This window comes from Camponotus floridanus, unplaced genomic scaffold, assembly GCF_003227725.1.
Source record: "Camponotus floridanus strain SB8 unplaced genomic scaffold, Cflo_v7.5 scaffold5, whole genome shotgun sequence".
Classification (NCBI taxonomy): domain Eukaryota; kingdom Metazoa; phylum Arthropoda; class Insecta; order Hymenoptera; family Formicidae; genus Camponotus; species Camponotus floridanus.
Window position 1 is genome coordinate 2,137,131 of NW_020229658.1, and position 27,896 is coordinate 2,165,026.

General features: G+C 48.1%; 1 protein-coding gene across 6 annotated transcripts in view; it reads left to right on the plus strand.

The window, feature by feature from the left end:
• Positions 1–27,605, plus strand: part of LOC105255782 (dachshund homolog 2) — a 180,033-nt gene extending 152,428 nt beyond the window's left edge. For 4 of the 6 annotated variants that reach the window (XM_020028946.2, XM_011265272.3, XM_011265273.3 and 1 more), the window contains 4 exons: positions 15,701–15,847; positions 16,948–17,205; positions 23,651–23,737; positions 25,264–27,605. In XM_020028946.2, coding sequence (XP_019884505.1) covers positions 15,701–15,847; positions 16,948–17,205; positions 23,651–23,737; positions 25,264–25,316 — 545 coding nt within the window. In that variant the 3' untranslated portion in view covers positions 25,317–27,605. Of the gene's footprint in view, positions 1–15,700; positions 15,848–16,947; positions 17,206–23,650; positions 23,783–25,263 lie in introns of all 6 variants that reach the window. The other 2 variants (XM_025412339.1, XM_011265275.3) reach the window with 2 other exon arrangements.
• The last annotated feature ends 291 nt before the right edge of the window (positions 27,606–27,896 follow it).

Genomic DNA, 27,896 nt, shown 5'->3' on the forward strand with positions numbered 1-27,896 from the left:
AACAAAGAACGGAGCCTCTTCCCTTTCGTGGCGCTTTCGCGGCGTGATTAGACAGGCCTTCCAATTAACTGGTCGAAGGTGCTTTTCGGGCGCAACCTTGTCGTAAACTCGGCTTCTTTACGCGCGCGACTCGCGTAAGAACGAGCCGGCAGCGCCGGCGAACGGAAGCTCGCCACGATAAATTCTGAAAATCAATTCCACGGCAAACGAGTCCGTCCCCCGAGCTCCGGTCCTCTCTCGCGGAAAGGCCCAAGATGGAGGTAAACGCCATCATCCTCCGTATTCTCCGACGATGCCGAAAAAATATTCGTCGGCGGGTCATTGCGTTGCCCGGTCCGACATCAGAAAGATCCTCTCCCTCCCGAGCGCGGCATTTTTTCGGCGGCCCCTTTAACGAAGAATATCCCCCGTCCGCGTCTCTTTATTGTCCGAGGAAATTTACGATCGACACCGAGAGTCGCGGGGCCCTCGCAATAATTCGCGTCCGGCGCATGATTCTTAAAAGATCTCTCCGAGATCTTCGAAAGATGCAAAAAGTTGGGGGCGCTCGATACTTTGTGGAAACGTTAGCGAGTCGGTCGCGACCAGCGATCGTTGAACGAGAGGAGCCTTACACCGTTGTGCGAAACGACGAAAAATATTTATCGAGAAAATAGCCAATCTCTCGTTATAACCCTCCCATCGCGAAGCTCCCATTCCCGACGACAATACTTTCCACGCGCATGGTCCGAGCGCGGCTCTCTCTTTCTCCTCTCCTTCCTTTTTCGTCCGCCATCGCCGCGTCCGCACACATATCGCAGAAAATTACATTTTGTCGGTTGTAAAGAGAACGTCGTAAAAATCGTAACGCCAGCGACGCTGACTGCGGTGCACGCCGGACGAAATTGCACCGGCCCTCCGCCTATCTGTTGGCCATCAACATTGCCCCGCGCTTGATAGACCCTTTGTAAAACGTCATTCTACGAGCTTTTATACTCTGGCTCCTAGACGGCCCGAGTAGTTGTCGTTGATCCTCGCTTCTCTAACGCCAGCGCGTATCCTACCGTTGCTTCCAGTGCAAAATATAAACGGTAGGACAGAGAAAGGGGGAGCAAAGTAAATAGAAAGGTCGTGGATGTTTCAATTTCCTTCAATCAAATTTATAAATAAATATGAGCTAACGATTTAACATATTGTTTTTAAAATTCATCAGCGTACCGCTCATTGATTTTGTATCGACGAGACGCTCGCTAAAGTCCTCGATCACGGTTCGAAAGTAGCTTCAAGAAGATGGTTTCATGATGAAAGTCACGAGGGAGATCGCGGCGGAATTGACCACGTGTATCGCTCGGTCCATCCGTGTCGCCGGCAAAGCCCCGGTAATTAAACTCGAGGAACGTCTTAGATGCAAAACGTACTTAGCGAGGCTTGCTCTCCCTCTCGCTTTCGCCCGGAGAATCGACAGACTGCCGCGTAAAGGGGATCTCTCCGACTGACGGGAAAGGAGGAGGAGAAGAGACTTGCCCGAGTCGGAAAGGGATCGAAGCGTTTCCTGTCTTCGTCCTTTCGTTATCGGGCCTTGATGGATTTTCCAACTCCCCTCCCTCCGCTCTTTTCCCCTTCCTTCTTGAACTAGAACCTGGCCAGTTTCGACTTAAACTACGGATCTAGTTTCCAACGCCCGGCACAGACGTAAAGAGAGACGAAGGGAGAAGAGAGAGAAACATAGAGGGAGGAAGTCGAAGCCGGCTTTCATCCATAATGGCATAGTCTCTCTTCTGGGTTTCCACAAGTTGGCGAACTCGCTACTACCGGGCAATTTTGTTGTTAGTTGAGAGATGGAGGAGAGATTCTAGTCTTTCTATTTTTATGTATCTTTTAGTAATGTCAGATTAATACATCGAAAAATGTTTGCTTCTCTTTGTGGAAATTTTCTTTATATTTATTTTCCTTATTTTTATAAATTATTACGTTTTATTAGATTATACTTTATATTATATTTTTATTTAAATTATTACTATGAATAAAATATTCCATAAAATTAATTTAACTAAAGTTTCCTTATTCAAAATGTCAAACAAATGTCACGATATACAGGGTGTTTTTTAATAAGTGCGACAAATTTTAGGAGATGATTCTTTGTCGAAAATTAAGGAGGATTTTATAAACTTAAAAAGTTTTAATAAAAAAATTGAATAGGGGTTGCTAGTTTCATCCCCTTACTGAAAAAATATTAATAAAATCGTTTTACTACTAGAAAATATTCACCTAATTTCATTTCTTTAACTTGTTCCAAATTTGAGAAAAAAATAAAAACCTAATTTTTACTACCATTTTTGAAGGAATGTAACTCAAAGAGGAATGTAGGAGTATATGTTTATATGAAAAACCCTCCTTAATTTTCGACAAATCTCCTAAAATTTTTCGCACTTTTAAGAAACCTCTATATAAAATCTTCATAATGATACACATTTGGTCTTCAATATTATCGAAAAGCTTGGAAATATAGAATCGAGAGTAAACGAATATCACGGCGATCCCCTCCGTGTCTGATCTAACAAGGATTTAGAATACCAGGTGCGAGGTTCTATCACAGAGCTTAGAAACTAATAGAGACATATTTGAGTAAAGGAGTAGGTTGGTTCCCGGGGATCCGCCCTAAGTCGTTCGACAGGCGGCGAATGCTTACGTTATCAAAGTGTGCTCATAGGATTGATTCGTTGGTGCGTTCGTTGATTGCTGCGCGAGCAGGGTGTCGAGGATCCCTCGAAAGAACGAGAGACGGAGAAGGACGAAAAGTAATAAAGTAATAGCGGCGTCTTCTTGCGCCGCGGCTCGCCTTCTTTCCGGCGGCCGAACAGATAGAATCCCGCAAAATAACGCCCAGGTAGGAGACGGTGCTCATTCACGACGCGACGGTTTCACGTTCCAAAGCGAGACGCCTTTGCCGCTCACGTTCCAATGGAGAATCCTCGTCTCTCGCCTCGACCCGCTCCACCTCGCCTCGTCTCGCTTCGCGTGTCAAACTCCGGCGTTCCTCCGTAAGTGTCTACTACTGCTGCGTTCGCTTTTCGAGCGAAAGCGCCATGGTAGGGCTTTCAGGTGCGAGACCCTCTCGACGCGACACCTCCGCCGATCGCATGTTTCACAAACGAACTCGGTCTCTCTCCTCTTTGAATTCGAGACACCCGCCGTATACAAGGTTGACTACCGCTGATTGTAATTACTCAGCCCTCTCGGTTAACGAGACATCGGCCCGCCGTCGTCGCCGTCCGACGCGGTATGATGGATCGCCCGAACACGGTGACGAAAATCGTCGCTCCTCGTAGTGTCTCCCCCTTGTTTTCGCACATCGAGTAGACGGAAAAAGAGAGGAAGAAGGAAAATTAATCAAGTCCAAACTTTTTTCGCACTTGCATTCCATTTGTTCCATCGATAACAGCCGAAACGGAGATATTATTTAATTAACAATCGAAATGTTATTTAATTAACAATCTCGACAACGTTCGCGAGACGATCGATAAGGATTGGTCCTCCAAGGGCAGAATTAAAGGGGTAGACTGTTCGGTAATTGTCGGCAAATATTAATAACTGTAGGACGAAGAGAGAGGCGACAGCTCGCGCGGATTCAAAGAGAGCGAGCGGCCGAAGGAGACGCCGACTGCTCCGCGCGAGGGTGAGCCCGTCGAACCGGTTATACTTGAGAGCAAATACATAATGCCTCGATGATTTTCCCGCCGGAGGGGAGAGCCGGCTGTGATTGAAATTTGGAAACTCGCTTTGACACAATTACCCGAACCGTTCTGTTCCGAAGACGGTTCATCGTACCGTGCCGGTAGCTCCGTGCTCTGCCGCCGAAAGAGAAATTACTCCATCTTTCGCGTGAAAATCGACTTACACGGTAAATTGCGTTTACATCGTTCGCATAGCGTGGATCTAGCGCGAATTGTCCGATTAATTCGGATCGGCGCGGTGACAGCTGTCAAACGTCGGCCTGCGATCGATACCCACGTGTGAAAGCAACGAGTGACTCGACTTTGGTTCCTTCGCAAAATTCCACGGAAATTATATGAAAGGAAGCCCCGAAGGTGCGTATCATAAGAAGCCCTTCTCCTCGATCGCCCTCGCAGGAACCGATGAATAAGTCCGGTACGATCTTCGTACCGGACTTATTCATCGCCGATCATCAGCGTCACGTTCGCGATAAGTTTGACACTTTGTACAAAATATTGATCACATCTGCTATCGGGTGCTTCTCTTGTATTTCGAAACTAATTTTCAAAATAATTTTGCTCAAAGATGTTTTTCCCGACGATTCAATCAATGCATATAAAATAAATGCTAATTAAAAATTGAATCGAAAGGATTTGAAAATGATTGAATAAAAACGAATAATTTAAGGCGATAAATTACATTGTTTGCAAAGAGTTAAAGTCATGTAACGCAAAAAGCATGGCAATTTTCCTGCATCGATTTAATTTGATTATATTCTCCTCGTAATATAACCGCAATCATAGACGTTGCGTATGGCGATTGTTGTTATTTACTAATACCTGGATACTGTTACGCAGAGATATTCTTTAGGCGTGTATGTAAATCTTTATCAATCTATTTATCCATCGATAAACTCGCTATCCTATCGATTCGGCAATCTATCCGCTTCGCATCCTTTCCGCTCGTGTAGAAGAGGCAGGACTCGGCGGCGGCAACGATGACGATACGCATCTCGTTATACGTAAACAATGTACCCGTGGCAATATTATCTGGGTAGATTGTACCGAGGCATTCATGGCTACGAGCACGAACGTAAAACGATTCGTCTTTCTTCGATCTCCGCGCCAACCACGCGTGTAACGCGATACCGTATACCTGGTACACGACGACCGAGAGACCGATCGCCAGGGAGGTCGCCCGTCTTCCACCTGCCATAATTTCGTAGATCCTCCCTTCCCTCCCTCCCTCGTCTTCGCGATGCCCTCTTGAATTTCGAAACGCCATCTTCGAGTCGAGCGATCGAAAGGACGAAAGGATGGAACTCGATATCGAATTCCGATCACGCGCGGGGGCGGAAAGACGGGAAATAATCGGCGATTGCTGAAAACGATTAATATCTCGACAATCTCTACGTTCGCGCGAAAAAGAAGCATGAGACTTCCTGATGAAAGATAAATAAAAACTGGGACTGTGCGAGCGAGAGTGGAAATGGAACGCAAAGCTCTCTTTTCTCCTCGCTCGGAGAAAGAGAAGGCAAATGGAAACCTCCTTTCAGAATCGCGAGCCGCGTCGCGCAAGGGTTGAGCTTCTCTTTGCTGGATGTTTAATGCGGCAATCTAGGGGCGTGATAAAGTGCCAAACGAATGCCGAAAGGGAATCGCGAAGTGAGCGCCTACCTACGGTACACCGCTAAACGTTGGTATATACAATGCTGGCACAAGCCATTACATTGTATAAACACGCGGTTCTGTGCGGCTTCTACCCAGAAGAGTAGCGGGCGAGCCACTTCAGAAATTGAAACGCAGGAAGAGAAAGCTGCGGCTGCACTCGGCGATTGAAACCACTTCAACCCCCTTCCGGTATTTCTTCCCCTCGTCTCAAACTCTTCCTCTCTCTTGTCTCTTTTATTTTTTTCCCTCTGTTTTCCGACGTGAAACCACAAAGATTTCATTCCCTTTGCGATAGCAACTTGAACAACTCTTTCGTAATCTTTCGTCTTTCTCCTTGCAACAGACGACTCCTCATCGTGAAAATGTCACGTTTGTTCCGTCAATGTTGCTTAAAGAAAAACACATGTTTAAGATTATCAAGAGATTCTTTTTTCAGAGATTAATCGAATTTGGATCAAAATTTATGCAAACGTGATTTTTGAAAATATTAAAGAAATTCTGAAGAGCCTTTTATCCTGACTACTTGTATTCTCGATGGGTTCCCGTTTTCCGGCTTTTGAATCGTGTGTCGACAGAAAAGAAGAATAACGCTCTTTGCATATTCTCGGATTAAAAGGCAAACAGTCCTGCGCTAGTGGTACGGAAATATGCGTACCCGTTGAGAGGAAATTTATGGGAATTAATATTGGCTCCCCAGAGAGAAGGGGGGTATATAGGCTCCTGGGGGAGGAGGAGGAAAGCAAGGCTGGCTCTAGATGTCTCGGGGACTCGCGGAATGCGACTTTCCGCCATACGTCGGAGGGAACTTTAAGAATTTAATTCCTACGCGTCGTTCTTGTCTTTCTCGCTCTCTCCTTCTCTCTCCCTCTTCTTGTCTTCAAATGTTCCTTACACGAAAAGAGACACACGGGACTTTCAGCGTCTTACATGCTCGCTGAAACGATACTCGAGCGAGCTCCACGGCATAATTTCATTCGCCGCGCGATCTCGACCCGCCCTTTGTTCTCTTCCTTCTCGTCTCTCTTACGAGAGACAAGACAAAAGAGTTACTTTTACCTTAGCATCGCCGGTAGATAGAATTCGCATTGTTTCGCGAGATTCGCGACGAGAAATTGTCGAAGCGTATCAAAATTCAAAAATACGCATGAAATCCCTTTCTCTGACAAACAACATCGTGTTTTTATCCGTCAACTTTTTTAAATTAAGATACCTACAAGTTTCATGCGCGCCGTAACAAGGATAGAAAGTAAAGTTCCTCGGGAACTTTGCGAGTCTCGAGATTGCCAGCTACCCGCAACTTTTCGTCGCCATGACGTGGCGGAAAAAGTCTCCTCCGTATCTCGGGGAGGAACGTGTATCGCGACGTCGTCCGTATTGGTATCGTCACGAAGCGAAAACGACTGCGTGGCAACAAAAAATCACCATTAAGCCGCCGTACGTCTCCCCGGGGATGGACCCTACATCATACGGAGACGACGGAGGAAGAGGTATTAAACGTACAAACGCGATAAGCTAAAACACTTCTCGTCGATGCGCTCCACGGGAGTCTTTCTCCCCATGTCACCCCCTCGAATCCACATCGTCCCTCGTCGCGCGTTTTCTCGTCTCGTTTTTTTTCAGATATTTAGGGAAAAATGCCCCGGAAAAATGAAACGTCATCATTGGCACAGCTCGACCACGTGTCCCGACTACGAGAACAGTGGGGAACGCACGCTGCGCGAACCGTCACCGCGGGTTGTTATTTTCCGACGAGCGAGAAAAAAACAACCACACGAGCCCTGGCTTTTAGTTGAATAAACATCGCACGCATATCGCGCGTAATCTATGCACGCGTGGCGTATCTTTCCAGGGAATCGATATCAATTAAACTGCTATCGTGCACATGTCTATCCCGATGAGAGAGTCTCTCTTTGCTGTGTGATTATAAGAGATCGCGCCAGATAAGTCGGCAAAATGTGATAAAAATTCGATGAATATCATATTCGCAAATTATAATCATCTCTTCGAAAAAGGACCTAGATGTATATAATTAATATAACAAGGGAATGAAATAGCAGAAAAAAGCGTCGAACGTATACATAAATAATTTGACGACCATTTATAGAATAACCAGGCATTAGAGGAGTCATCTTCAGTCTGATTTTATCGACTTCAGCCGCGATTATGACGATATTAATCATCTAACTAGTGTTTTTCGGACTCGATATCTCATATACTATCATCATCATACCACCACACGTAGTGGACAGCAAACACGATCCGTTTGATTCGACTATCATTCCTTTCTATTCTTCCACCCCTTCATCGCTTCTCCCTTTACCTCACCCAATTTTTTCGTGCCGCTTATTTTCTGCCAGAAAGCAATATCCGTTATGGCCAATAAACGCAACCGTATCGAAGTAACAGACGACCGTTCGTCTGTGTTTGCGAATGTCCAGCGAAATCTATCTCTTTTAAGGAACCAGGATCGATCGCGAAATTAATGAGAAAATTTCAGCGCAAATTGCAAATAAAATTTGAATCTCACTTTGACATCTGTAATTTTTCGTTAATTTTATACAGTAACAAGAATGTAAAGTCTTAATTATGTTATTTTTCTAAAATGTTTTACAAACTTTATAGCACTTGAACAATTTTACAATATCTGAAATTGTTTTGACTTTCCGCCGATCGTTTAATTATCGCGGATGTCGTTTTATAGCTTCAAGATGAACTGAAAAAGAGGCTGTTGGCGTGAAAGATTTGCGGAGGTGTGGAATCGCGCGCGCTGTAATGTTCTTGCCCTTTCCCGAGGGTTGGCACCCTCGCGCGCATCGCGTTCTACCCCAGACACACGTATCGGCCGCACTCTCGGCTTCTCCCAGTCTCTCCCGTGACGGAGCACATAATCCTGATATCTGTCGGTTTTCGGGCAATAAAACACGCGTCTCATACAGACGGAGCCCCTCCGAGAATCGCTACTGCTTCCGGCTGATAAAGAAACGCGCGGCGAGATATCCGAATAACGCGAACCCCGATGTCATCGACTTTCATTTTTCGTAGATCGACAATTGGACGATGCAACGTCGATCTCCCGATCTCGAAGGACTCGGGAAAGCCTGAGGAATTTTGCAACTTGAAACCTGTCGCGCAGATTGATATTGAAAAATAAGTATTATTATTGAGAGAAAATACGGTGATTCTCGAGAGATGCTCACGTCATTTAGATTATTATCCGCGCTTGTGTCTATCATCGAAAATTACACCTATCTCTTCTACGACTGTCCGACACCTCTCCGCCCTTTGATCGAGGCGTCTCGGAATCGTCGCGCTAACGCATTCGCACGCTACAAAGTATCCGGAGTAAATCTTTGATGCTACACGATCTTTACTTCGCGACATTACAGTATCGGATCGCGAGCGGTGCGCTATTCGAAATTATCGAGCGTCTTGGAACGGCCTACCTAAGATCGAGAGAGAGAAAGAGAGAGAGAGAGAGAGAGAGACCTCCCTCCTCGCTTCGTGAGTACTTATCGGGCGGGATCGCGGAGCTCACAAAAGATCCGCTCGGTGGCCGCGAGGCAAAACGCCAGGCCATTCGGCTATTACGTTTCTGCATACAGAGAGAATCCGGTAACCAGATCGGGGGGGGTCTCGAATGACCACTCGCTCATCCGGGGATGAAGGAAGAATGCGAGAGGACGTAAATATTTTCATATTACTTTATCCATGTAATTCAAGAGTTCTGGTCACCAACGTCTCAGCTCAGTCGAGTCTCCCAAGAGATTCTCGTGCAAAAGTCTGCATCTCTACATGCGTTTTTTATATTAATTACTCTCGATCATGAATAATCTCATCATCTTCGCGACAACGATTTTTCTTTCTCTCTCTCTCTCTCCCTTTCTCTTGATACGAAGCATTATAAACGCGGTAAACAATCGTAACAACGTGCGCCCTGTTAAGCGGACGAAGCCCGCGGATAAGGTACACGGCGGATGTTAATAGGATAAATTAGTTTATCCTACGAAAACATCCCGGCGAGATGGAACAGAACTATCTATCGCGCTTCTCTGCACCTCGCGATAGATTCGACCTCGGGCGTTGCCGACTCCAGAGACGGCGGATATACCTTCCATCTCATCGCCGGATGCCGCTACCCTTATCGCGCGCGACGGATCGGATAAAAGAATAATACGCGAAAGCGAAAAAAGCTTTCGACTTTATGACGGTTTATGTACGCCGTGGAAAAAGGGGAGATCGAGCTCTCTGAAAAATGGAAGAGGATAAGACGGCTGACCCTCTCGGGATGTTTCCACTCGCAAACTGGATTTCGATGACCGATCTCCATTTCCATATGGGTCGCGAATCCAGGGGTGGCGGGAGAAAGCCACGGGGAAATTGTCACCGGGAAATTGATATTTGAACGCAGCTTCGTCGAGTGAGGGTGGACCGCGAGAATCTTGCCCGTGTCGATTGTCTTGACAACAGAATTCAGATTCAGACCTCGAAATCGATCGTAAAACGTGTGTATTTTTTTTCTTTCAATGTTGCAATTTTACGCCGTCGATTTTAACTTTCCGTCCAGCTACTCTGAGATCGATGGCGAAGCACGTGTCGTAATTTTTCTTTCGAGTTGCTTCGGAGCGCGGCGCCCTCCAAAATTAGCATTCGCACAGGATGCACGGTCCAACTACTACTATCGACGTTGCCGCCAACTATAATCGTCTGACTGGGTACGGACTAAGTGTAATATTATTCAAGACACAGCTTTATATGGATATCGAGAGCCGTAGAGCACAGATGCTGTCCGTCGGAGAAGAGCGCGTTGCTGGAGCGACCGCGGCTTTTCTAGTAGGTGCCTAAGAACCGTCCTCTTCCATCCCATCCCTCCTCCCCCCTAACCCCGTTACGGATAACGGGTGTTTCGGTTGGTTTTGGGCCCTCGAGAATGCCGTCCTGAGGAGATTATGAGCTTGTCCAGACGCAGGCAGACATGTCGGTCCGCCTTCATGAATCGTAATTACGCGTTTACGCGTTACACGCGTTATACCCGTCTTGCCATCTTTACGTAAATCGTACCTCCTCGAGCATGAAACGACTCGTGACCGCGTCGTTGACATCGTTTTCGCACGCTTAATCTGCAAATAGGAATAATTAACGAGCGAAACATGGCCGCGAGCGAAACATGTGACGGAGGATAATCAGGGAAAAAATCTCATCGAGACGGAAAAATTGTCGGATACGCCGATTAAAACCGATATCATTTGTTACGGCCTGGGGGAGCGAAATATTTAAAGGAGAAACGCGCGAGAGGATAATTAGAAAATTGCTATTTATTACCGCGCGCGAAATCGAGATATCGTGGAGGAAAAAAAAAATGTCAACCAGAGTCGCTGATATCGCGCGCGAGGACGGGAATCGTTTAACGAAACCCGAAGGCGAGCCATTATTAATTTTTCCGGAATGTGGAAGCCGGTCATTCTTGGCGCAGCCTGGAGGCCACGAAGGAGAGCGAGTGCTGCAGGTGGCGAGAATGGTCAATATAACCGCAAAATGTAAATCATATTGCTATTCCCGGAGGGCCCCTCACTCTCCCTCCCTCTCTCTTTCGCTCTCGGTTACGGGTATTAAGCACAGTCCGGGTAAGACGGCCTGGCTCTATATTAGTTTCCGCGGGTTTCCTGATTGGATTCGGCTATTACGTTTCCTGGCCCCGCAATTGATTGTTTTGCGCCCGGTAGACGTCTTGTATATAATCGACCGCAACAACATCCTCGAGTCGTGTCACCCAAGTTATATATTTATTTAATTTATTTTTCGAGAAAAGTGCCGTGTCGGTCGGAGCAAAAAAGAGATTCGCGCAAATATCTCGCAATAAATCAGCCCGTGTTCGCATCGCGACCGCGATTAAGTACCCCACGCTCTCCGAATGTGGCGATTTCGGATCTACCCCCGTCGTTGCGGAACTCGATATCGACGATCGAGATCTATCGTGTCCTGTCGGGCGGGCGAACGAGCGTTAAACCCATGGTGAACTTGGAGAGAGGGAGGGAAGGAGAGAGAGAGAGTCCCCGGTCAACGAGTCTTCGACGTGGGGAGTCCACGCCGAGAGCGGTCGGAGGATTTCTGAGCGAGCGCACAGTGGTAGCTGATGTATTTTGACGTGCCCGATGAGAGAGACTGCTCTCTCTGTTGACTGCATTATCTAATGGACCACCCTCTCCGTCTTTATATATATGTATATATCTGCTTCTCTCGCTCGCTTGTCCGTGTCTCTCCTTCTCGCTCGCTCTCGATGCATGACGACTCGGCGTTTCAGCTATCTGCGATCTGCCACATCGACAGGCAACAGTCCTCGATTCTATCGACTCTGATTTCATAATCGACCGCAAGTCTCTTCCCTTTCTTACGCGCCTTGCGTAATCACTGATGTCATCCTTACGAACGCACACGTGTGATTAGTCTTGACGCAATGAAATCGCCGCGAGATCCAAATGAAGACGCTCGGAATGAGATGGATAGATTATTCGACATCGCAAAAACAGAAATGCTGAATGACGTTATGCACCGGGTACCAAGTATGCAATTACGTTTGACGATAATTAGTATCAAAACGAAAAGGATGACGTCGCTCGGTATCTACGCAATAAATATTACATATCGATCAAGCGAGCTTTCATTCAATGTTCACAGAAATGCCAAAAAAATCACCGCGTTGAAATCTTTAGATGATACTGCCACGATAGGCCAAGTTACATGAGCACTCGGGTTCAGAGCTCGTACTCGGTTTGGTCGACCAAGTTACGTTGCAGTTACAAGACGAAGTAACGCGCAAAAAGACAAGTATCTCTGGCGAGTATCGGGAGGGAAAAAAAACAGGAAAGGGAAGAGAGAAAGAGAGAGAAACAAGCCGAGGAACGGCGGAACGTTTTTCGCGATCGGCAAAGTATTGTCCGTCGTCGAACTCCCGCATCTTGTCGGAGCGAGAGCGAGATCGTGCGACCGTGACTCTGAAATCATCCCTATAACCTTTAGACCCCTATGCGCCAACATCCTCGCCCAGCCATCTTCAACACTATGTCGAGATACCAGTGCAATTTCTCTCTCTCTCTTTTGTATCCGCTAGCATGAAATTACTAGTTTCTGTTCGATCTACGACCCGCTGTCCTCATCGTTCGATTGGTACCTCTCGAGGAACGCATCGTACCTATATTTTTCGTCGATCAAATTACGGATAAATTCAATGACGATGAATTAAAACAATAATTTCATATTTGTTGCGGGTCATGCGAATTTAACATTCACAGATTCTCTTCGTATATTTATTATTATAACATAAACATGATAAAAGAAAATATATTAATATCCCGATATATTATTATCCAGACTATGTTAAAAAAAAACTGTAATAACATTATAAAAAAAACCGTGTTAAGATAGTAAAATTATAAGAATCTGCGCGCGTGAGAGATCATCTAAATCTCGAGGAAGAAAAAAATCGTCCTTCATCAACTCGTGCAACTCGTCGCAGGGAGATATAGTTTTCGTTCTGGCTGGCACTTCGTAGGTGGACGACGTCGTCGGACCCCGGAGAAAGCAGCAGCCCCATTCGGGGCAATTCTTTGCCGGCTCGCGTGTATCCTTAGTATGCAACGTATGCAGTCGGTTGTTACCGAAGGAGTGGTTTGCTGAGCGGCCAATGGCGAGTGCTCGAGCTAATTCTAGGGTGCCGCCGCCGCGCCATCTTTGCATCATAATGCTGTCCCCCCCGTACCCCGGTTCTCTCGCTCACTCCTCTCCCCGTCTCTCCTCACCCCGACCCTCTCGTCACTGCGAGAAGTCTGCCCCCTTCTTCCTTCCTGCCGCCCGTCGTCCCGCAACCTTCTCTTCCCTCTGCCCTCTTCGTCCTCCCCGTCTGCCCCCACCCTCTCCCACTTTCTCTCCACCCTTGTTTCGTTTTGCGTAGGAAAGAGAGAAAGGCAGAGAAGGCGAAGAAAACGAAATATCGGGTGAAAGAGTGAGAAAGGGAAAGAATGAAAGAAAAGGAACGAAGAGAAACGTCTCGGAGGCGCGTTATGCCAAAGTGGATAAGGAAAAGAGAGAGAGAGGGAGACCAAGTACACAGGCAGGGAGGAAAAGGAGGGGCACACGGTTATGGCGAAGAGGTAGAAGGGACGAAGGGGTTGTCTGCGCCTTGTCTGCCGAGAATCAATCACGTATCAGTGATGCTCAACCAGTGGCCACCTGCGAGACACGATCGATAGGATCGCGATGGCACATCGATGGCACATCCGCCGGTTACTCCGCGTCTTGGAATCACGCATTCGTGGACGTTCAATTTGACGCGGATCAGGAAAGATCGGAGATCTCCGATGAGCGACGAGACGCTTCTGTCACGAAGCGCGATCGCACCCGCAGCGAAAGGTCCGAGGGGAGACACGGGAATGATATTTCCACGATGTGCGTGTGGCCGAATAAGAAATGCATTTGCATCTAAAGTGGATGGATGCTTTTTTGCGCGAGCTCTCGACGATTTACTTTCACGGCGGCAATACGATCTCTGATTACCGTTTCAGAAATGACGCCCGAGTGGAGGGCGATTAAAGCCGCGTGCCTAATCTCCATGCTATACCGAAGCGAAAGCGACGGTAAAGGTAAGGTAATGTCGTCGTACTCGAGGACGCCCACGGCGACGTGATACCTACGCCTCGCGCTACCGTCTTACCTGTCAGAGTGTAGGATGTTAAATCGAGAGGGCGAGAGTAGCTACTGTCTTTCGCCTTTCGAAAGAATCACGACAGATCCATCTCGCCGATTATACGAAGAATTCAACCAGGGTGACTAGAGATCTCTGAAGAATCTCGCTTATGAATAAAGTAATAATTTTATCATTTTCTTTGTTTTTTTTTTATCTTTGAAAACTTGATATTTATCGTCGCCCTCAAAATCGTCTCGATAGATTGGAGAATGGAATGGAATCGCGTTCTCTCGATTCATTTCTAATCTTTCTGCTTCCTTTTCTACCTTTTCGCGGGAATGAAATCGCACGCAAGAACCGGTCATCGTCTCGTCGGGAGGACGCGCCGCGTTCCATTATTCGTTCAACTCGGTGCAAGAAGGATTCGGGGAACGATCGAGGCTGGATCGTCATCGAACAAAGCCCGAGTTCGCGAGGAGAGATCGAGTCAAACGTGTCGATGCGCCCCGGGAGAACACACAATGGCCGGACGCGTCGGTTCACAATGACGGAAAATAATTAAAGCGAGTAGAGGGAGGGGGAGAGCCTCGTTCTTCTCTCTTTCAAAGACGCCGACGCGCTGGCTCTCAAACGATCAAACCGATCGGTCTGCATGTATCTGACCGAACCTCGTGCATAGCCGTGTCGAATGCTCTTCTACACATGTATTTAACGTTGTACGAGCATGTGTGAAAGTCCCAAACGCAAATCTGTGCGCGCGAATCAATTTTGCGTATGATCGTATCGATAATAAAAAACGAGACATTGAAATCTGAAAAAGAAGTGTAAGAGTCTGACCATTCGATGTGAAAAAAATGAACACCCTACATTGTCGTAATATCCGCGATCAATGAGCTATCTTTAATGCAGTCGATCTTAAATAAAATATAAAGAAAAATATTATATGATTGGAAATCTACTTTAATCTTAATTAAACCACTCGATTTTACGTTGAAGTTAAATTGTAGGAATATTAAATTCACATCGAGATACATGTTTTATTATCTTTTTATTTTCTCTTATGTATATTTTATTTTGTATAATTAATTATACTTATTCTCAACGAGATGTAAGTATTATTAATGAAATAATTCAAAGACTGAAGAATAATAAAGCACAAGGAACGCAAGGTGTTTCTTTTCTAAAAGAAACATTACGCCAATTCGCATTTGCCTAATGTTCACATTTGTTACGCGGATGCAGGAGACTCCCTGTATCTTTTTAGCGGCGTGACTCATTGAGAGAAATCGATAAACGATTCGTCTCGGACGTTCGACTCGGTTGGCTACCGTCGGATCCGCGCACGGTAGCTGACGAGACGATCGGACCCCCGCTTAGACGTATACTTTGAGTTTTGGGGCCCGCCGCGCGTAGTGTGAAGCCCCCCGCTGTAGAATGATACGCCAGGATAATTCTATCGGACTTTGACCACGCCGGGGTTCCGCCACCTGGGGAACCCTGGGAGATGGTCAGCGTGAATTTGGTCGCATCGCATCTCGAAACACGCGCTAATCAACACGTGCACATTCGCAAAAACACTCGTCTGATACGTTATAATATCTATCAGCATCATCTGCAGGTGCGCGTTAATCATAATCGCGTTATTCCTTTCTGTTTACAGTGGTTTATCAGAAACGGCTCAAGAAGGAACGGAGAGCGAGGAAACGACTACAAGAGCAGTTGGACCTGGAGATCAAGAGGCGCACACAACTGGAAGAAGCTCTCAAAGCCACGGGAGCATCCTCGGAACAAGTCAGAGCGATCACCGGTAAGTACGAATCGCTGTTTCGGACAAGCTTCTACGGTGAAAATTTTGAAATTAAAATACATTATTAGAAATTTCATATAAAAATATTTAAAAAACATTTATTTTTGAAAAATATCATTTACGAGAAATTTAAGATCTTCTTGACAATATTCATCTTCAGCAGCACCGCGTGCCGGGAAATAACGTCACGATTTTCATCGCGTAGATTAGATTCAGGTTATCGTTGCAAATGGACGGGTTTTCTTAGGATTTCTCAAGCTCGTCGTCAGTCTCTTCGTTAAGAGCCTCGGGGCCATCGGTGATCTCGGAATAAATTAATTAATACGCCGAGGCAGAGCAAACAGCCTGACACCCGGCAGAATATGATTCCTTACTTATCCCCCTGCCGGCGATGCAATCCCTCTCCGTCGTCGAGCTGGCTGATGGCAGCCCTCTTCCCCCCGCAACCCTCTCTCCCCCTCTTCCCATCGTCTCACCGGCACCTTGACTAGGCACCACGCGTCTCGCCCCATGATCCTCCGGCAGTAGAAGTAGCAGCAACAAGCGGCACGCCACCCTTCTTCCTGTCACTACCAAAACTCAAACGCGAAACCCTTTAAGTGAAATCTCTTATTCCGATATAATGTTTCGTCCTGGCCTCACCTCCCCCTCCTCTCCACCATCTCTTCCACCTCATCGTTTTCGCGTTACCTCTCCGTCTCTGTCGTCGCCGCTGCTGTTGCTGCTGCTGCTGCTGCTGCTGCTGCTGTTGCTGCCGCCACCGCCGCCGTCGTCGTCACCGGTACCGCTGATTAATCCTGTCAAATCCAGAGAGTCGCGATACTAATTTCGAATCAAACGGCACGCCACTCCGCCACTTTGGCGTCGGCTTCAGGGTGAGTCACGAAACGATGATTACGATCTTACGGAGGGCCTAGGAGTCTCAGTTTTCCGCGAGAGTCTCTCATTTGCCGTGTCCTTTTTTTCAATCGTTTCGCGAGCCTTCGATCGAAAATGTCGCTTGTCAATATTACATCGCGAAAAGATTGAAAGACGAAAAACACTTACATGTGAGATCGCGATAATCGAGCGGCTGCTATTTTTTTTTTTCCATGACGCAGAAAACGTCACGGCGGAAGCGCGCACGAATTCGGAAGCGCCGGAAGGTAGCCCGGTGCATTCCCAGTCGCAACAGCAGTCCTCGCAGCAACAGCCGTCGCAGCAACCCCTTCAGCAGCAACAAGCAGCGGCCCAGCAGTACCGGGAGGCGCAAGTGCCGCGTCCGTCTCAGCAACCGTCGACGCCGGAGAAGCCCGCATGGGGATACGGGCTGGATCTCATCGGTAGCCAGGCGTCGGCTTTCTGGCAAAATTACCAAGGTCAGTCTCTCAAACCTGCGACCCGCAATTTCACCCTCTCGTACGCCGTTGAGTCCCACGAAACCGCGGACGCGATCCGGAAAAGTAAACAAGCGCCGCTTGTCGTTAACGGAAGCTCGTCTCATCATTCTCGCTTCCGCTTCTTCCTCTTCCTTTCTGCATCTGGCGACGCCTTAAAATATTCATCGCGTGTCCTACGTGAATCTGTCGGAGAAAACGGTAGATACAATCGTGCTCCTCGAGTTTCATCGCGTCGCGTTACATTTTCGCAGCGAGAAGAACTCAAAGTCGCGAAAGTTGTTTGACGGGAGAAAATAAAACTGCTCGAGAAAGAGCTAGCATGTAAACTACATTGTAAAGTTTACGGTAATTCGAGAAAGTAGCAGTCGCGTGTTGGAAACTTGAAGTCGGGAAGTGGAGAAACGGCGATGAAGATCCAGCAGCGGGATCCGCTAATTCGAATAATCGCATTCCCGTATTAGGATCCACTCAATTTTTCTGATCTTCCGGCCGAGTGCTTTCGATCCTCGATTACCCTGATAAAAAAAAGAAAAAAAGAGAGAAAAGAGAAGGGAGGAGATCGACCCCGAGGGCGAGGGAGAGACGATGGAGCGGAGGTGTGTGTCGTGGTGGTATCGTGCAAAGTAAATTATTCGAAAGATCTCGAGCGAGAGCAATCACGCCGCCGGCAATAACAACCCCGTGCAGGGTGGGAGAGGAGAAGAAGAGAGAGAGCGGGGGGGGGGCGAGTGAGGAAGGAACCGAGTTGGCCCTGACGAGGAAACACGAGGTATTTGAATAGGGTCCCGCAGCCACCCGGGCATCATGATGCGGAATCCATTTGCAATAAACAACGGAGATTTAGACGGGGGTGACGCGGGAGAGGAGAGACAACGACAAGCGACGCGGTATCGCAAGAGCGAGAGGCCAGGAGGGGTGGCCATCGAGAGGGAACACGGGGAAAGAGGTAGTTCGACGTAACGTCGTCTGAGGTGGATAGTTACGCCACTGAGGGGACCTCGGAGAGGAAAAGGGGGCCGCCGCCGCGTCTTCGAGTCATGCATTCTATACGAACGATGGCTCTCATTCCCATCGCCTGGCGACCGATAGAAGAGACACGTCTTTTGCGAAATGATGCGTTATCTGAAAATCGCTTCAATGTGGCGTTTGAAAAAAAATTCACATATTAATCGCACATTCGGAGAATGCGTTCGGATCAATTTTCGAAGAATTAGAATCTTTCGCTTGAGCAAAATTAAAAAATTCTCCGTCTGTATTTTAGATACTTGTACCTGCAGATCCTTTCGAGGGGAAACACGTGACGCTCGCAACATCGCATCTCGATCTGCCGGTCAGTCGTACGATTGTCGTCTCGAGTCTCATGTAGCTCATTCGCATGAGCGCCACTGAGTGTAATGCAGAGTTTATGCACATCTCTCGCAAGTAAGGAAGGAGCCGTAATTTCCCCGGCGGCCACCGCGGCTCTCGGTGGCGTTACCTGGTCTCCCTCCTTCTTCCACTCACGTCGTTCCCTCCGCGCTTCCCTTAAACCTCCTCCTCCCCCCCAGCCCTCTGTACCCCGCCGCCTTTCCCTCGCATTGCTTCGCTCTCTTCTTCCCTTCCTCCCTCTGGCACATACACGCATGCATACAGGACATGCGCATGCACACAGACACGCGCACGTGCACATGTATACGTGTACATGTATGACGCGCGATTCCTCCACGTCCACCATCCGTAGAGTACGACGAAGCACTCCGCCACGCTTTAATATTCAGACTATATGCAATAATTTCGCAGCAACCATAATCTCGCCCCTACCCGTCCCTGCCCTCGCTGCCCCTCCCTTCCGATTTTACAGCACTCTCGCTTTCTCTGTCGCTCCGACACTCTCTTTTGTCCTCCTCCACAAACCATCGTCTTCAGCTTCGCCGTCTCTACCGTTTATTCCCTCCTCCGCCGCGCTCCCCCCCTGTATTCCTACCTCTTCCTCCTCCGTCTTCCCCGCGTTCGACCGTGTTTCTTCCACTGCACGTAGAGACATGGCACGTTTGAACACACACCTACGAGAGACTCTGAGATTGCTCCACGGTGGACCTTCATCTTCCCTGCGACCGCAATCATTCTAAATCGCCGCGCGGGCATTAATATTTGATGGACGAAGTCTTGGGGAATTATTCCGAAATGAAAATAATCGCGATCGAGACATCGGGGCGCGCCATTTTTCATTGGTATCTCGCAAGATCAACATCAACATATATAGCTACGGTAACAACGTGCTTAAACGACTACGCTCTCTTAGTCTTTACACGCTGCACCCGAGCGCTCCCACGAATGAATTAACCTTGAATGCACCGAGTGATCTACAAACTTAAAAGGGGAAAAAAAATATATCGAGCGTTGCGCTGAAGAGAAGTAAAAAGTTTTAAGCGACAGTCTCGCAAATCGAGCGTGTCGCCTCGGGAAGAAAAATAACGATGACGACGACGACGACGACGGCGATGTACGCGGTTCTGTTGAACGCCAGATTATTTCCAGCTTTCCGGCCGCCAACGCGGCCGAGAAAATGCGAGCGTCGCACCTGTGCGTACACGTGCGTAGACCATTACGCGAGAGACAATAACCCCCGTGTGCAAGAGTGATAAAGCGTGACGCGTGTGTACGAGCAATATAAAGGAAGCGTCGACGTGGGCGGCAGGTTGGTAGGGCTGGGGCTCGAAAACATCCCTCTCGCCCTGAATACATCCATGAGGCACGACGACGTGGTTTTCCGGCGAACAAGCCGGGACAGGAGGAATCAGGAAGGCTGATGGGAAGCAGGGGGAGCGGACAGACTTTCTATCTGTTAGTTTGCGTGGCTGTAGCCGAGTAGGTAGGTGTTGTCAGGAATATTGGGGTTGCTTTAAGACTCTCCCCGCGCGGCGATTACGAGTTACGACTTTGTTGGGGAGTTTTCTTCTGCTTTCTTCTACATTCTGCGGAATGATGAATAAACAAATATGTATAAATCTCGGGGAGACGTGGCTCAGGCTCTTCGAATCGTTGTAATCGACTTGAATATTTCGAAAAGAAGCGAAATAACTGTCGATGCTGTTTTTCCGAACCCCTTAAATTCGTCGTGTGTATACAAAGAGAGACCGAGAGAGAAGTCGGACTTGTGATTTTGCGTTGCCGCAGGCGCCGATTGGAAGGCGCGCGGATTGCGAGGGGATTAAATTCGTTATTGGAGAGCTGCGACGCGAATGGCGCACTGAAGAGAGAGATTTATGCGCGGGAAAAAGAACAATTACCGAGTGAATCGATCGTCCTCGATATAGCCTGTTTTTTTTTTCAAACAATATTGACGACGTCGCTGAAGCAGACTTCATTGACAAGTCGACCGAACCGCGCATTAACGTCACGTTTATATCGCTTCTTGTCGCCAAACTTGTACCCTTCCTCGAGAGAGACAAAGGGAAGAATTACATTCGCGTTCTAGTGCGGCGATTTCGTCATTTGTAGAGACGAGGAACGTGGCAGGAATAAGTTGAGAGGGAAGAAGAGGTTAGCGGATTTGCAGCCAATGGAAATTTGAAATTATAAAAGTCGCGCAAGATACGAGAGCGGGGGAGAGAGGCCTGGAGATTCCTCTCCTCCTTCTCTATTCTCTTCTCTCGGTTCTTTGGCTTTTTTGTGTCTCCGCGCGGCTCCTTGATTCATACAATTTCACGGTCGGCTTGACGCTCAAGCGCCTATCCCCACCTTTATTCGCATCTTTCGTTCACCCTCCTCCCCATATTTTGCTCTCTATCTCTTCCCTTTGCCCCTGTCCCGTCTGTTGCCGATGCTCCTCTCCGCCCTTCGAACCTCGTCTGCTTTACATAAAGATCAGAGCATTAAAAACGCGATGCTACACGAAATCAACCCTCTAGGTGCCCCCACGTCCATCCCCGTTCCTCGCGCTCCATATCATTTTTTGCTCGCAGAACCGTCGCTAACCCTCGGGCCCCGATCCTCGAGAGCGAGAGCATTCAGCCAATTACCATCGCTTCGATGTGATACTTAAATTGCTTTTTTCGCCGCTCGCGCAAGAACGAAACATGTCGAGTACACTTGATCACGTTGACGGTTATATCCGATATCCGGCGCCGCCGCGGCAAACCCGGTTAATTCCCAAGGACGTCGTCCTCGGGCGAATTCGCGAGAGAGGAAATCTCTCTCCTTTACGCTGAGTGAACGCAAAAACTATCGACGGGATGTGGACCGCGAGAGTGCTTATCAATCGCGCGTTATTGGCCTTCTTCGTGGAATCCCATCCAACCGGGATCGGTAGACGTAATAATGAAGTTCGTACGAGCGAGGCACCATGTATCCTCGATCCCGGGCGAACAATGCGCCAGAGTTTTTCCAGGTTCTTGCGAGACTCCCGAGATCGCGCCTTCTCTCGCATTCTCGTCCTGTCCTCGGTTTCGATTCGGTTCGTTTTCTTCTTCTACCCGGGAGAGAGGCAAGGTGGCCTCTCCTCGCGGCCGTATTGTGCCGGAGTTAATTACGTGCGGATAAATGCGGAGTCATAGAGGGGGCGAGCCACCCGGGGCCCTTCTTCTTTTTCAGCGGACGTCTTTTTTAGAGGCCCTTGCCTCGCGTCGCGTCGCGCCGCCACCACCTCTCTCCCTCCCTCTCTCTCTCTCTCTCTCCCTTCTCCAAAAAGATGGGCCGATATAGTGGCACACAATACGAACCGTTTAGGGCCCCGGACGGTGAGCCTCGTATAGACTCGGTCTGAAATTGTTTTCATTGTCCGGGCGATTTGTCAGGGTGTGTAAGACGGTAGCGAAACTATTAGCGGCTCATTCTTCCTGGACTCTCGAGATGCACTCTCCGCAAAATTCCCCGGGATCGAGCGACGAGCTCGCTTCTTTCTTCATTCGATACGCTGAGTGCGCAACGATATCCGCGAGAAATCGCGAAATCCGGATTTCCAAGTCGTTGTCGCACGTTACTTTCTTACGTCGATGAACCGGCGGACAATACGACGGCGAGTATCCTCCAAGTTATTAGAAGAAAACACAATGGCGCGAATCTTTCCGAAAAAAGACTCGTACAATCAATCGAATCACTTTTTGCAGCTTTTGCGAAAGGGCATATTCGTAGTCATTCCAAGTGAGGCAAGAAAGTTTTCTTAAATCGTGTCGAAGGTGTCTTCCCTTCCTTATCCTTCCTCGCCCTTCTTCGTCGAACGAGCGAGCGGGCGGTTATATCTGGAGCAGTTAAATTGTCATTTGGATATCAAAGGGACGCGACACCCCGCGCGCGGATAAGGGCGCGAGAGGTAATTTGGCTCAGCGAAACGCAAACATTGCCCCAAAGTCGTGGAATATAACGGCCCTGACGAACGCACGAATTCACACCCACGTGCCACGAAACAGCCCTCAGCTATTGTTGCTCAAAGCATAATGGAATCTCGGCCCCGCCGTCTCTAGTCCCGGTACAGGCGGTAAAGATGGAGCGTGATAGAGACAGAGAGAGATACAGGGAAGGAAAGAAGGAGAGGGCACCTCGCCGATGCCGACTTCTCTCGCACGTTCGCGCGCTGGTTAACCGGGACTTAATGGCCTCGCAATTGGATTTTACCATTGCTCTTTGCCCAAGGAGGCGCCATTTCACGCTTACCGATCAGATTCTCGTCCCTTCGTCGCGCCGCGTGATGTTCGTCATCGTCCTTCCGTTTAATCCTCCGCTTTTGTGATTTTCATAACAATCGACCAACAGATTGCGAAAGGCTCCTTTTTCTTAGCAAGATAATTAAAACCAAAACGATATTTAATCGAAACGTCAATTGGACATTTCCATTATCAGGATGTAACTTATTTTTCTTCAGAGAATCTTCATAATTTCAATTTCAACAGTATCTATTGCGCAAATCGTTCGAAAGGAGACGGAAGGAGACGCGTGTGCCCGGTTAATTCGACGCGATATCATTAAAGGGACATTTTCCAGTTTTCACCCTAATCCTTGCGAAATTCAGTGAGCAAACCCGCGGCCCTTTCACGCCTGCCTTCGTGCGTTATCCGGCTCGTCCCTTTTCCTCTCCCCCTGTTGCGCGCGACTGGCGGTAGCTGCCGGTTTTGCACTAATTACCGCTTCGTTTCATCCTTGGCGCGCGTGGTTCACGCCTCGTCGAATCCGCCGCGTCGTTCCCGGGTCCGTGTGCGTTGCTGCGAGAGCCGACAGACTTCTCTCTCCTCGAGGCGATACCTTCGATACAACCGGGGCAGCGGAGCGCGTTCGCCGAACGCCGATATTAATCTTGGGCCGCGAGAACGCTAGTGAGATCGTATTATGCGCGTAGATTACATAGTATTGCCTTATGTAGACTACGTTATAAATGCCTTGCCACACATGTACACACATATTTATCTCTCTCTTTTGCTCTGTCAATTTTGTTTCTCCTTTTTTGTCGCAGAATCGCTGGTACAGGAACTCGAGCTGGAGAGAAAATCGCGGCAGCACCAAGCGGCCGAGAGGGACCAAGTCAAGTCTCCTCTTCAAGGTGCGTTTAGCAAAAACACGAAATAGCTATCGCTATCGTATACGCGTACGTACTTCATAGAGTATATAAGATTCGAAAATAACAAGTTTTATGCATTCCACTCTCCTTTCTTGTGCCATTGCGTCGGCAAACTTTACACGACGATACATCTCTTTCTCAAGTTCCTCGCATTCGTCGAGCGCGGGTTTTCGTGCGGCGCGCATAGAGCGATTTCTTGCTATACGGAATAAAGTTCGGATCTTTAATTAGAAACTCTTCAGAGGCGGTCGCGTCCCTCTCAGAGAGGGGTGGGTGAGACGGCGGTTCTTGCAAAGGCGTCAGCGGCATAGCCCCGGCATATTCGAAACTTGGCCTCGCTCTCCTCCGCGGAAACTTGTCCGAAGGAAGTTTCCAACTCGCGCAAAAACTATATCCGTAGCGCGATTTCGATGCTCCAAGGCCCCGGCCGGCGTGACGTTGCACGTAAATAATCGTTTTTCGCCCGTCCGCCCGCCCACCCTCTCGGGGGCTCCCGAAAGGAATTAACAAGTCCGCTCTTAATTGGCAACGTCCTTGCAAAATCAACTCCCACGTCTTGGTAAGGAAGCGCTTTTTATCGACGATAAAATGTTATTCAGAGATTTGTCGTGAAAGAAATAAAATAACGAGAAGTAGCATCCCCGTAAAAATATTATAATTATCAACTCTTATTAAAAGTTTGACAATTGAATATAATAATAATCGTATCGCCGCGGATCGCGTCTCAAGACTTTTTCCATAGAATAATTTTAGCGGCTACTAGAAAAAAGGAATAAATTTATTATTAAAAAACGCGCATGTTGAATGAAACAGAATGATGAAAGGATTAGGGCGGGCAGATTGAAACGGTCGGGATGATAGTGGGCGCGGAGAGACGAAAGTAAACCGAATCACGCGGACTATTAACGTATAGTGATTTTCAATCATAAGCGACAGTTCGATAAAAAGTAGAGTGGCGGCTCGATCACAAAGGGCCGCGCTGAGGCCGATGACTCGGCCGGTCTCGTATTTACGAACGTGTGCGTACGCGGATAGGGCCCCGACTTCCTTTCTCTTCCACCCTTCTTCTCGACTCGGTTCGTACATCTCTTCATCCACCTTTCGCGTTCGTCTATGGTCTCGAGAACCAACGATAATTAGTGAGCGGCGCCTTCCTCCGAATGAACCATCATCGAATGACCCAGCTGGTCCACCTTCGCCGTTGCAATCACCGAATCTCTTCGTAGCAGAATTACGCCCACGTCCATTCATCTCGCACACGCATCTTCATCCGTTCCTGTCTCTCTCTCTCCTATTCCTCACCAAGACTCGCGACGCTCAATGCTATTGTTGCAAGATTTAAATTTAGCATCAAGTAGTAGCGACTGTTTTATTATTCGTTGCTGTTGCATCGAGCTACGCGATGTCTTATATTCGACGAGTCAAACTTGTGATCTCGCGATATAAAGCTAATCGAAGCTATTGCTCGCACAGACTCGAAAGTGCACCTGCGATCGCTTCTGTTCCAGAATCGCGAACGGGTTACTACAAGAACTCCGTTCTGTTTACGAGCGCGACCTAGAAGAGGCCGGACGAGGGCAGGCGAGGGCAGCAGGCAGAGCGTGCAGCGAGCAGCCGAAGCGAGTGATGGATCGGACGACGAGAAGGAAGTGACGATTCGAAGCTACGGGAGGGACGAGCGAAGCTACGCAACGAGAAAATCTTCGCAGGAAGAACCGTGATGGTAGACCCGATGGTGGAAACCCGCGCGGAAGACGATTCTCCGAATGTCGCGCGAGTGTCCGCGGTGATTCGCGGATCGGCCAACAGTGCGAACAATGCCGAGCGTATCGAGAGAGGCTACGAGAGTATCTTGCATCGTCGGAAGACGCGTAAGTTTCACGCGAACGCGATCGACGAGCGATTCCGACGAACGATAAGCGAGCGCTTTCGCACACTTGTATAGAGCTACGATTAGAGCGACGTCGAAAGGGGCGCTCGAGATTAAGCGGAGGCCCTCGAATCGAGATCGGTCCGGCAAAATTCGCGGCTAACGATAAGAAGGACGCGGACCGATCGCACACATATCAACGGACGCGATATTTTCGCCACGCTTCCCGATTCGCGTTCGCGACGATCGCGTCGTTCGTTTGATTGACGACGACAAATAGAGATATTCTCTAATGTACGTATCATCGATTATACCCGTGGGTGATGACCGAACACATCGCGATGTCTCGCGATACCGAGACGATTGCGGATCGTAGGCGGGACAGTAAGAGAAAGCGAGAGCGAAAAGAGAGAGAGAGAGAGAGAGAGAGAGAACGAGCGATTAATGGAACGAGAGAATGAGAGAGGCGGATGAGAGGAAGAGAAAAGAGGCATATTTCTAAAGACTGCTGGAGAGTGCGTGCGCGCGTGCATGCGTTCCTAGAGGTACCTATCTCCTAATTATCGAGCGAATTAATTAGCTAATCGTTTTTAAGAGATTCCGGGCGATCGGACGCGCCGATATTTCGAGTATTATTATCATTATTAATATTATTATACGTCGTCGCGGCGACGCGGGGCCCAATCCGATCGCCACATGCGAAACGAACATCGAGTCGCGGATCTTCTCGTCGCGATAACCGGCTTCGATGATATCGATGTGGATCGTTTGCGCTTGTAACGCGTGGATCGAGGCGGACATCGCGATGATTTTTCGAAAATGCCGATCTCTCGTCGGACGAAGGCGCGAAAATGTGCCGTCTTTTTGTAAAATGCGCGCAAGAGCGCGAAAAATAACAACGTCTCTTCTAGATTCGGCACGGGAGAAGTGAAATCTCTTCGAGATTAGAACTGCGACTCGAGCACTGTATCATAGAAAAACGAGAGAAAGGAAGAGAGAGAGAGGGAGAGAGAGAGAGAGAAAGAATGATGTATGCAAAAATGAGCGAGTAAATGAAAGAGAGAAAGAGAGAACGCGAGCGATAGATATAGGAAGATCGCGAGGGAGAGAAAGAGAGGGAGAAAATGTGAGCGGAAGATTAAGAGAGAAAGGAAGAGAGAATGATGAAAACGGAAACACAACGGAGAGTTCTCTCCTAGCGTCTTATAAATCGTAACAACACCTTATTTATATAAATAACTTAGTTACTACCGAAACAAGTAAGTCTAATCCATATTGCGTGTGTCCCGCGTTTGCGTTGACCGCCCGAGAATCCGGCGAAATATCTCTTGGCACAACCCTCGTGCGCGATGATATATAAAGAGAAAAAAAAGGAAACGTCAACGGGAGAGAAGAAAAGGACACTTCAATAGATCTGGCGAGCGCATCGATGCGATGAAAAAAAAAAAGGCGCCGAGAATATTTCCCCGGAGCGAGGCGGTCCCCGTATTTAAGATCCATGTACAAAGTCTTTTGCCGTAAGGTTCTTGTGTTGTAAAGTTCACATAATCATAGTGTCTAGTATCGTACCAGCTAAAGCCCGTTAAGACGATGCTAAACGTAGAGAAACGAAAATTTAACCACCGATAGCTGATCTGTATTTGCCATCGCTACCGATTGGGGTAAGGGAGGAAGTCAAGGGGGTTGACGCGTTCGAGTAACCTTCTTTTTCACGATCAAGGATCGCTGAACCGTCACGATCGGCAAAGCCGAGAACTTTGCCGACGCCAAATAGTACAAATTAAATTTCGAGGACAGAGAGCGATCGATCGAACCGGTTCTCACGCCAGACGAAGCTACATCGACGCTATCACGCACAAACCACTGCTGTAGATATATAAGACCCGGAAATAATAGGGAGTGTCTCCAAAATTGTTTAGTTTTTCGGCTCAACAAGATGAAACGTCGAAATAATTGCTGAATGGCGATTCTTGATCGAGGAAAAAACGTTACCAGATTGAGGATGATAATAAAGGCGAGAATAAAAGGTGACGTGTATGAAGAAAGGAAGAGCATGACGGGACGGGAATGAGGGGGGGGGGGAATAGGGAAAGGGGGAAAACACCGTCGTCGCCATTGCGAGTCACGGCGACGGCGACTAGCGACGCCGATTTCGCGACCGGACTTATACAATCTAGTATCTCGAGGCAAGAAGTGTATTCATTGTAATTCAGCATTATTACCTATAAATAAATAGTTGTTATTGTAAGTCGGATTTTCTTCATTCAATCA